An 11,593-nucleotide genomic window follows, 5' to 3' on the forward strand; every position below is an offset into this window, starting at 1 on the left:
CTTTTCCTAGCAATAATGTTTGACCCAGTTAGAAGTAAATAGAACGGTTACAAGAATAAGTACCCCAGTTTGGGACTTAGCTTCTGTGTTACCCTCACGAAACTTTTTTCAGTTGGTAGCAACAGAATATGTCAAAACCACCAAACCATGGAAACACCAATCCCCTCCCCACCACCACCATTCCTGATGTCCCTGAGCCCAAGCCCTAGAAGAACCTAGTGCAGTTGCTGTTGTCAGTAGCCCCCCTTGCTGCTAGGGCCAGAATTTCCTTCCCACTGAGGCCCACACCAATGTTTTTCTCACCTGTTGGGTGTTAGAGGGATGCCATTTTGTTGCTTACCTTTATTTTATCACTAAGGTGCCCCCATCAACACCTGCAAAGTCACCAGCTCTACCAGAGCAATAACGACATACAAAATGAGGGTAGCAAAGAAGGTTATATTCAGCATGGGTGGTGAAAAGGCATGTCCAGAAATCATGAGTAACAGCATGGAGATGTGCAGTAGATGCACATAAAGTGGTTCCTTTTTGACCTGTTTTGAAAATCGGTGTATATTTAGCAGGTGTCAGTCGTGCTGCAGCCCTTGGCTGCAGATTGCCCGTCACACGAGGAGCCATGAGTGCGTGTGGCAGCATGCTGAGTGCGTGACCCAGCCCGTCGGGTTAGGGCTGATGGCGTTACTGAACAAGTTCAACCTGTTTATGGTTTCTCAGCACCCCACATTATAATTATTCCTCATTATTTTGCACATTTGTCATATCTTTGGGTCTTGTCCAGGGAACCTTTGTGCTAAGCCACGTATAAACACACAGACAAGCACATTTCCTCTCTCTGAGATTTGTTCAGCTGATCATTTTAGCCCTGGATTTGCTTTTGTTACTGGTACCAGCAGGAACTCTGGAGTGCTCTGCCGGCTTTTCCAGTGGCTCTGAAATCCAGAGACACAAATCCCTGCAGTGTCATGCTGAGCTGGGGCTCACGCGATTGATGGTCTCTTTGTTCCTTCCTCAGCTAAGGACTGTCCTTGCATATTCATCCTGCACAGCACCCGGGCTCTCTTCCATTTTGACAGCTGCCTGGGGACACACGCTGTGCAAGAGGCCTCCACGTTCAAAATCTCACCAAGCTGTAGTTAGCTGTGGTAGCCTTTCTTCTGCCATGAAGCTCTAACGCTCCAGTCCATGTCTGATGAGGTGCATTAGAAGGTAGATTAGATCTGGAAAAGGAACTTTTATGCATATCTTTTTGCAGCAGCTCTGTCTTGCGTGTAAGTGTGAGGATTCACAAGGATGAAGGATACACAGCATTGCAGACCCCAGATTTAACTCTTTTTTTTTGTTGTCAAATTTAGCTTGCTTTTTCCTTCAGAAAATTGAGGTAAAAGGAATGAGGAAAGAAGCCACGCAAGAAAATGAAATGCTGCTGTCACGCGGCTATCACTAGTTTCTGCTGACAGCTGTGTGTATTCCTTCTGCTGTTACTCTGCCCCAGCACATTGCACGTGCTCTTGGTGTTACTGGTTGCAAAAGGCATTTCTGTGACATCCACTGTTCATCACATCTACATCATACCGTATGCAATCAAAGGCTGCATGTAACCAGGAGGTGGGCAAAGAATTTGGACTCCAAAAGCCAGGACCTACTGGGAGATTTGTGCTGTGTTCATGGACAAGCAATTTAATTTCTTCTGCATTCATGGACAAGCCGTTTCACTTCTTTATTTGTAAAGTGTTGTAGCTATGGGTGACGTAAGCCACTGACTTGGCTGATATTTTCAGAAAACTAATGACCTTTGCTGACCTGTGCCATGTCAGCAGGAAGAAAAGAGAAACAAATAGGTGCCTTATTATTAATGCACAATAGGGAGTCAGTTTATTGTGAGTTACAATGCCTAAGTGTTCAGAGGAAATTGTTCAGACATTAGAAAATAATTGTTGAAAGGGATGATATTAAAACAGATCCTTCCTTATCTATTGTTTGAGACATTCCAGGTGGCAAATAGGATAGTTGAGGGAGGGAGCTAGGCAGAAGGAGGCAAGGCACACTTCTCATATTCAGTTAGAACCTTAGTTCAAGTGACCACAGAGGTGACCATTGTGTGTTGGTAAATGGAGGCTAAATCTTACACATTTAGGGGAAATAATAGAATGATTTTGCTGACAGAGTAATGCTTCTTCTTGAACGTCATTCCCTTTCTGTCTTTTACTAAGTCTTTATAAACAGCTGATCCGGAAGAAACAGTATGAAGGGAGGCACTGCTTCCCTAGGCACGTGTGCACACACGCACACCCACCCGCACTCCAGCTCGGATCCAGATCGCCCATCACAACACATCCCTGGAGCTCATCAATACTCTCAGCTTAAAAATAACAGAATATCAGCAGTAGCCTGAACGTTTTCTTCAGAAATGTCGTTGATTTTATGCCTTTCCTGAAGGACCATTCCCATCCCTTGCCCCTAGCACCTTTTGCCAAGAAGGAGAGCTCCACGTGTTTTACAGTCATCTTTGGAAGCGTCTTTGGTGGTGAAACAGCACTCCGTCTCTCTGTGTGGTCGCTGCACTGGGACTGCTCAGCAGCAGCAGCCTCTGTGTATCTGTTCCCTTTATCAGAGTTCATCCAAATGGTGATCCAGTTAATCATTACACAACTCCGTCTTTGCTGGGAGCCTGCTGACAGAAAGCACTGTAGGTGCCCCTGGGGGAGTGCCCACTGGGATCCTTAAACAAGAAGGGAAGGAAACTAAGGAAAAACAATAGGATCGGTAAAGGTGATGGATTTCTAATGTCTGCATGCCTGCTTTTTAAATCGACCTATGTACACATATATTTAAAAATCATGCCATTATATTTTACAATTTTATCTAGAGAAAATTCTTGGAATTCAGTCTCTAGCATTATCAGTTCCTGTTTTCAGTCACACAGCCTCTCACCAGATGCTTCAGTGAGGTTTCATTCAGACCTACCAAGCCCTGGTGTAGCACCAAGCACGGGCAGAGCACTGCCCGGCCTCCTGCACCTTCACAAGCTCCACTTGTCTCACCTTCCGTCAGGTATCAGAAATTACACAGCCCACCCTGCTTGCTTGACCTTGTTTATGGTCTTACCTGGCAAATGTTTATTTTCAGTTGCGCAGTGGCAGAAAAGGGTTTTTGGTCATGTCATTTAATTTTTTAGTTACAGTGCTTCTGGGCTGATTTCGGAAAAATGTTCTCTTCCTCGCTTGGCCCCTCTCCAGCTGCCTCTCTCGTGAATAGATGATCTGTTAAGACAAATGCCTTATCAGATTTTCTCTGCATCCACACTCTCCCTTTTCAAAACTCATCTGTTTTGCTACTCTATCCACCTGGATTGATTGACTGAAAACTTGTTTTCAGTATTTATTTGAAATTTTTCTTTAGTAGGAATGAGTCGTGCCAGAGTACTCACAGAGACTCCGGTCTGCTGTAAGATTGCAGATGATATGCATCACGCTCCTGTTGCGTGTATCTGAAAGTGATGAAGGAGAAAAGCAGGCAGAGGCCATGCAGAATATTAAACAAGGATACCCAGTGTTGTCGGTCATTTCTAAATACAAGGTAGCGGGAAGTTTGTGTGGAGAATCCTCGTGTCTGCGTGCAGTTCCGGGTGACAGCTGGTTGTCTGTGCACACAGAATGCGTCCCTGGGTCTGCGTCTGTGGCTCTCTTGAGTCTGCTGACAGTTACTCTTTGCCCACAGTAGTGAGTGGAGTCCAGCACTGCTCTTCATGGTTTTTACACTTTATTTCTCTGAGTTTGTTTTTAAATTTCCACTCACATCTTTCGAGAAGGAATAGCAAATCGTTCTATAAAACAAACATAATGGGAAAAAATGATTAGTTATACACGAGTAAAAGATGTTTTTTTCAAAGAGATGGTAAGTAAAGTTTTTTGACAATACCTGCATGACCATGGAGGTGAAATTTCACTTTCAAAATTGACATGATATTCAGAACATTTTTCCAATTGAGTGCCAGTGGAAAGGCATGAGGTATTTCTGAAGATGTGATCCAGAATCCTGAGTCTCTTCTGCAATGGAAATGCTCTGTATGATTTTTGGATTGCAGATTGCAGAGATGTTGCAAGTAAAGATGCATTTCCTTCATAAGTTTACTTTGTCCTGACATATTTTGTCTGCATTTTTTTAAAAGGCTGGGATGCCATCATGGATTGGAAAGATGTCTTATCAGGAGGAGAAAAACAAAGGATGGGCATGGCTCGGATGTTTTACCATAAGTAAGCATTTCGATCTGTTTTTTTAAGTAGCATCTGAAAATGAGGAAAAGTTTTGAAGGTTTGGTGTAATAGTTTGAGCAGTAGTAGACTATTATCTCCATGCAATATGCAGTTCTGCTAGACGTCTGCATAGGACCGCAGACTGTCGTTTATCCCTATGAGCTCTGCTTTTAGTTTGGGCAACGTTTTCCAGATGATCCTTTCTTTAACATCTCAGGCAGAAACGTCTTCGCTGCATCTGTCCTACAAATATTGCAGAAGTCTGATGGGCTGTTGCAGAGGCTATTGGAGACGGCAAGTACTGCGCAGGCAGCGCAGTCCATACATAGCAGTGGATAGAAACTCTGAGTTGGCCGTAGGTAACTAGTCACTGCATGACTTGATGACAGGATGGAACAATACCAGGTCAAACTAGAACACAGAAGTTAGATCACTGTGTACTCAGATGGACCAGGAAATAAAACCCATTTTTCCTGGAAGCCAGGTCTGCACTTGAATAATACATGGAAGCTTTATGTTGTTACTAGCCAGCTTCTAGCTGTAGATGAGGGACAGCTGCCTGGCAAAAATACCTCTCTCCTTTCTGCTGTTCTTTCAATTAAACATCCTACATGGGAATACTGTCCAAAACATAGAAGAGTAACATTTTTTATCTGCTTTTGAAAGGCCAAAATATGCATTGCTGGACGAATGCACAAGTGCTGTAAGCATTGATGTTGAAGGAAAGATATTCCAAGCTGCAAAAGCTGCTGGGATATCCCTGCTTTCTATAACACACAGACCTTCTCTTTGGTAAGTATGTTCAGGGATTTATCCTGGTCCTTGCTTTTCTCTTTCTGGCAGGCGGTAGACTGGCCTTTGTTCTTTGTACTAGGACAGCTGTTCAATCAATATCTACTGCACTTTCTAAGATAACTTGTCTACAATAATAGTAATGTAAATGCATTTAGCATTGTTTTTTTTTCATTCTTTGATACATATTTATTCCTCCCTCTTATTTTTTTAAAATGTGTTTCAGTCGTTAACTATTAATAGCAACATGTGTGTATCTAAGAGGCAATTAGTTAGTCCACCACATCACAACAACAGATATCACCAGAATATTCTGTAAAAGTCACAAGGTACATGAGCTGTCCTGGGGAAGTTTACAAGTGCTTGAGAGAAGATGGAAAACATGGCAAGTGGTTAACCTACTCTTTGTTCTTCCACAGGGATAATACATCTGTTGTTTTCCTTCAGTTGTGTTCTTCATCTGCAGGGTTCATGAGCTTTCAAAATTTGATTATCTATTGAAAAAATAAATATTTGAATTCTGACAAACATCATTCTAGTGAGGGAGTACTAAGTATGGAAGAGTCCCTCAAATGAAATAAGTGTAGTTACTGAATACATGAAACAACCAAATGCTTTAAAGGGCAAAAGGAGATCAAGACAGTGTAAGCTGGCATTAGCAGAGACTGTTTGTTCTGAAATCCTTGATCTCTACTGCCAGATTGTTTGCTTTTTTAAAACCGATGACAAAAAATCCATTACCAGTCTGTTGCCACAAAGAAGAGAAACTGCAATGGTGTCTACTTCTCTGAAAAAGAACGATTTTCCCAGCATTCCTCCTTCCTAGACATAGACATAGATTTGTTGGAGCATGTTCAGAGGAGGGCCACAAAGATGATCCAGGGGCTGGAACACATCTGCTACGAGGACAGGTTGTGGGAGCTGGGATTGTTCAGCCTTGAAAAGAGAAGACTTCAGGGGGACCCAATAGCTGCCTTCCAATACCTGAAGGGAACTTACAGGAAGGCTGGGGAGGGACTTTTTACAAGAGTGTCCACTGATAGGACAAGGGGAAATGGGTTTAAGTTGAAGGAGAACAGATTTAGATTAGATTTTAGGAAGAAATTCTTCAGTACGAGGGTGGTGAGACTTTGGAATAGATTGCCCAGAGAAGTTGTGGATGCCCCCTTCCTGGAGGTGTTCAAGGCCAGGTTGGATGGAGCCTTGAGTAGCCTGATCTAGTTGAGTGGCGTCCCTGCCCATGACAGGGAGGTTGGATTAGATGATCTCTGAGGTCCCTTCCAGCCTATGCCATTCTATGATTCTATGAGTCCTCTGTGGAGACAGTGACAGTGAAAATGGCTTTTGTTGGATCAGGACCTAAATGTTAAGAAAAAGTGGGCATTCTGATAGGCAAAAAATGTCACATAGGCAATTGTTTTTAAGATAATCTAAATTGCACTTGAAAAGTAGTATTTAAATTTTTTAAAGTTTGACATTGTTTTAAAACCACTGCTCAAGAAAACAGGTATTTGAAAGCATCCTGCTTATAAGTAATGATGATGCTGAGGGAAGTTCTGCAAACGAACAAACGAACTTGTGAGAAAGACCTTTTGAGTTCAGTTTCTTACGGACATTTCTTGTTTCCTAGCACTAGTGCTATGAAGGTTTGGGACTGTTCTTGTAACCTCCTCAGTATTACTGAAATTATCAGAAATCTGGTGATTTGTGGGGTTCTGGAGAAGTAAACAGAAGTGCTGAGCATTTGGAAATAAACGTCAAATGCCTTTAACGTAGGTATGCTTCTGCAGGGACTGTACTGCGTAGACAAAGAGGTTTGCATACTGTTTTCTTCTCCTCAAGATTATACCAGGAAATATTTGCTTTTTTTAATCAAAATATTGGCTACTTTCCTACTCGACAAACGTTGGACGTCTCAATCAGCTATCTTAGCTTCCTGATTATTTTTGGTTATTGGTGGAGGAAAATAGAGGGATAGGTTAAGCATTTTGTGTCACAAAGAATAATATGGAGGAAGTGGTGAATATAAGTCTGGAGTTGAATCTCTTTTGAGTCCCATGTCATAAGCTATCGAGTTTATTAAACTGTCACATTCTCTGGATGGAATTTATAATCACTGTTTTATGATGCATCTCATCTTCTGTAATTTATAGTGATAAATTACACAGTCATACCAGCTCTGAGGGAACTCTGCTCTTCCTCGTGCACTTCCTGATAAATGTCTTGTCAGGTCTTGACAAACTCCACATGTACACCTTTGAATATTTTTGGTGCACACACCTTGAAACTCACTGAAAGATCTGTGACTCCTACACAGACTTTTTTGGTTTGGCTCTTTGCAAAATGAACCATGTTTTAGGACTGAAGTTTTCTTTAGCCAGCCTTACAAGATGGAGGAGAACAAACTGAGGTGTGATTCAAACAAACTAGAGTTTTATCAGTAACATCGTGTGCACCGTGCCTGCCTGCATATATTTTCTGCTAAGGAGGTAAAACATCTCTTGGAAAGCAAGGTAAATAAAATAAACTGGGACTGGTGTTCCTGGAGGAGAAGGGAACCTTGTCTGCTGCCCCTCGTCAGGCTTCTGGAGAAAGAGGAGTCTGGTGGAGTCGCAGCAGAGACAACTGCAGCCACAGACAATGTTTCTAAGAGTGAGTCAGAAAGAGGGAGGCTGCCACCTTGCCCAAGGACAGCAGACCGTGGCAGGGACCATCCACAACCCTGCCGCCTGCTCCTGCCAGTGGCACTGCAGGTGATGAGTGGCGCGAGGCAATGACCACCCCAGCTGGGGAGCCCACTCTGGTGCTGGTAGCTTACAGCTGGCACCTCGTTGCTGAATTTCACTAGAGGTAATGATGGTCTAGGGAAGTCCCGGTGACAGACTTTGAAATACCCACATCCCTTATGAAAGAATATCGTGGGATTTTGAGTCACTGAAAAAAGGTCTTATCTGGTGATCCAAAACTGTACGACTCTCAACTTCCTGAGAAGCACCATTGAAAAAAGATGCAGACATTCAAATTTGTGTGCAAGAACGAACCACCAGTTCCCTAAGCCATTACTAATGTTTTAATTTCTACTGCAGGAAGTACCACACTCACTTGCTGCAGTTTGATGGACAAGGTGGCTGGCGTTTCGAGCAGTTGGACACCGCTATCCGTTTATCACTGAGTGAGGAAAAACAGAGACTGGAATCCCAACTTGCAGGAATTCCTAAAATGCAGCAGAGACTGAATGAACTGTGTAAAATCTTGGGAGAAGACTCAGTGCTTAAAACAATGGACAAAGAGGAATAAATAATTTATGTTTTATGTTTTTAAAAATATTTTTTTAGTTAAAAGCATTACAAATTCAGCCGTTATCCTTTGCATGCATTGTGATAGAGGCTTAGAGCATAGAGAAACAAAGCCAGTGAAAAATAATGCTCTGAATGCTATGTAAGACTTTAGCGGTTTAGTATTAAGGAAGAAAGTGGTTGAACTGTGAAAAGAAAATACGCAAGTGCACAGAGTATAAGATTAGTCATTGCAGCTTATGTTAATTCCTAGTGAAAGCCCGATTCACTGCAAAAAACTACCAACACGCTTAGGTTTTGTAGGTGAGTTTTTGCCTGAGACTTGGCGTGCAGAATGTGCTCTTGTACCAGGTCACTGTGTGCGTATGATATGCCTGCTACGCAGAACAAACCTGGCATGAAACTCAGGCATGGAGCACGGCAGAGGCAGCATCTGGGTGAGTATGCAGATGCATGCAAAAATCTCACTGGGGTATAAGAAACATTCTTTCAGCCATGTAAATCCAAACTCCTGTTCTACTACTGAATTGCATACGCACCTTTACCTGCATTTCCATAGGAAATAACATAATAGGCTGACCAGAAGACAGCTGTCCGAGCAACCCGCTACTCTCGTGACAAAGAAGCAGGTATAGAACTAAATATGTAATATATTTGTGCTGTACTTTATGCCAGTATACATAGCTTCAGAGGCTCTTTGCCCTTCATGATACATCAGTTCCTTTGGGGGATTATTTATGTCTACTATTTAGTAACCTCTGGTGGGAGGATGGAGCACTGGGCCTGGCATCAAGGGACTTAGTTTTCGCTTGACTAGGTCATTCATCTGCTCCATGGGTCTGATCCAGCCAGCGACCATCTCTGACCCAGTTCCTCCGTTGGTAAAATCACAGTATAGACACTTGTTTGTTGCATGAGACACTTTGTGATGGGAAGGACTGTGGAAGAGGAAAATGTCAGTTTCTAACAATACACTGAATGCTGAGGCATGGCTTTCCTGCCAATTAAAATGCTCAGCACTTCTGAAGGTCTGTGAAAAGTTAGAGCATTTCGTAACCACTAATTAATAAGCCTGCCATATTTTGGTAGAGTGGCTGAACATTGCCCTCCCCATGAGCAAACGCACACGTTAACGGCTTTGCTTTCAGATGCTCTCACTCATTGCCCCATCTGCTTTTCAGTTCCATAGGAACCTTGTCCCCAGTCAGTCAGGTGCTTGAAACAGAAACCCCTAAGACGGTGCTGGCCCGAGTGCCTTGCCAGAGACCAGACCCCGTGAATTAAAGATGGGAACAGACTTAAGAGCTCCTGATCGGCACACTCTGACTGCAAGTGCACTGCAAATGGGCAGCTCAGGTGTGAAGACCAGGAGGGGTAAGAGGCTTTGCAGATGGCTAAATGAGCCTTAGCCGAGATGTTGCAATCTTGAAGGTCGGTTCTTTTTTTCCCAGAAGAAGTGTGATTCCTTAGAAGATTTCTCTCTGGTGTGCTTAGTCTGAGGAGGGGCAGTGCATAAGCTGTTGGGGACTTTTATGAGAGAAGAAATATTTTGGGGGTATTCGGTGAACTGGGAATGTTTAAGCACCCTGAAGTTAATGTAAACTGTTTCCTTTTTTCTGATCGCTTCAAGAGCAAGGGGATGGTGAATTGACTCCATCAGCCAAATTCCAGTCCAGTGCGCTAACCATTATTAGCCCATCTTCTTTCTCACTGTGTTCACTCCTCACTTGCTATTTTTACAGATCCCCTATGACACTTGCACCAGAAAATGAAGTAAGTTTGCTCCCTGTCCTGCCCCTCCAGAGTCTGTGGCTTGAATGTAACCCTGTACTTGTCCTGGTGACAACAGTTTGTTCCTCTTATTAGTTTTCTCTGTAGAGTCCTCGGGGACATTTCACTGACCCAGAAAGGAATGAAAGGGATCAGAAATTAAGATTCAAGATAATAAGATGTTGTGTTGTAAGGTGCAGACAGGAGGTCACTGCTGCAGTGGATGACATGTGCGTGCATTTTAATTTGCAAGTGTCTCTGCTTGTCCTTCTCCCTGAAGGCTAGCTTTCCTTCTTCTCATCTTCAAAGAAAAATTCAGAACTGCTAAGGAAAAAAGAAGTCAGCCAAGAATCTGTTCTCCGTGAGTGTAAGTGAAATGACTGATGCTTTTAAAGGCTTGTGCATTTCTGAGTTATGTTTCTCTAAGATGGTGATGAATCAGGCGTGCACCGTCTGCACGCCCTGGTCCCAGCTGTAGCGTATCCTGCTAGCACAAAGCAGCCACAAAGCCACCTTTCCACAAGCCTCTCCCAGGGCAGGAGCTGAGGTGGAGGAAGGGGCATTAGTGTTCCCACCCCTCTGTTAAGCACTTTACCGTGTGACTGGGAGCTAAAACAGGATTGTCCAGTCTTTGAGTGAGGAGGACACTGAGAAGTGCTGAACAATTGACCCAATTCAGCACTCTTCAGGTATGGCCTTGCACGCTCCCAGCCTCCCACCAAAGCTCTGCCATGGTGCTTGACTTCTTGGGAGCCATTATGGGCAAGTGCAGTGCCCGAAATCTGCTGTAGCGCCTCGCAGACACCAAAGCTGGCCATCCCTCATGGCACAACAGAAACACATCTGAGGAAACCGTGTTTAGAAGAAAAAAGTTTCTTTGCCCTTTTTTAACATGAGATCATGCATGAAACATACAAAAGATACCTACATTACTGGGGAAATTTTAGTGAAAACTGAAATCGCACCAGGATCAAGGTAATAGAATTTTCCTTGAAATTGGATGTATATTTCCTGGATCCAGTAATTAGACTTAACCATTCCCATTCAGTCATACAGATAAAATATCTTATCACCTCACTCAGCTATTGACATTCTTGTAGGCATGACATGAACATTAGAGGCTGGTATGAGAAGAAACCCTTCTCTAAATAGGAACTTTCTGACTCATACTGACCTGATTTTAGAAGGATTCTCTGTACCAGTGGCTCATTAGTTTTCGAGTTAGTTTTGTGACTGGAAGAGAAGCTGCCTGGGAGATTTTCTCTGCAAACTTTCTGAGTTATTCCGAGGACTAATTGAGACAGAAGTCTCCGGTTCTGCTTCTGGAGAGTTTTACCTCTGGTGTACCAGAGTGCATAAGCCAGCTCACCTTGTGCTGCTTTGGACCCAGCTGGGAAAGCGAGAGCAGAAGTGCACACTCCCTGCTCAGGGAATAGCTCAGGGAGATGCTGTTCTGGAGCTGAGGCATGGGGAGCGCTTGGC

At 43.4% G+C, this 11,593-nt stretch overlaps 1 protein-coding gene across 1 annotated transcript in view; it reads left to right on the forward strand.

Annotated features, from left to right (window-relative positions):
* The window catches only part of ABCD2 (ATP binding cassette subfamily D member 2), a 48,728-nt gene extending 37,664 nt beyond the window's left edge, over positions 1–11,064 (forward strand). The window contains exons 8-10 of the mRNA XM_086610254.1: positions 4,169–4,253; positions 4,920–5,045; positions 8,132–11,064. Coding sequence (XP_086466380.1) covers positions 4,169–4,253; positions 4,920–5,045; positions 8,132–8,342 — 422 coding nt within the window. The 3' untranslated portion in view covers positions 8,343–11,064. The remainder of the gene's footprint in view (positions 1–4,168; positions 4,254–4,919; positions 5,046–8,131) is intronic.
* Positions 11,065–11,593: the final 529 nt, after the last annotated feature.

The sequence above is a fragment of the Tauraco erythrolophus genome, chromosome 4 (assembly GCF_009769465.1).
Source record: "Tauraco erythrolophus isolate bTauEry1 chromosome 4, bTauEry1.pri, whole genome shotgun sequence".
Taxonomy (NCBI): Eukaryota; Metazoa; Chordata; class Aves; order Musophagiformes; family Musophagidae; genus Tauraco; species Tauraco erythrolophus.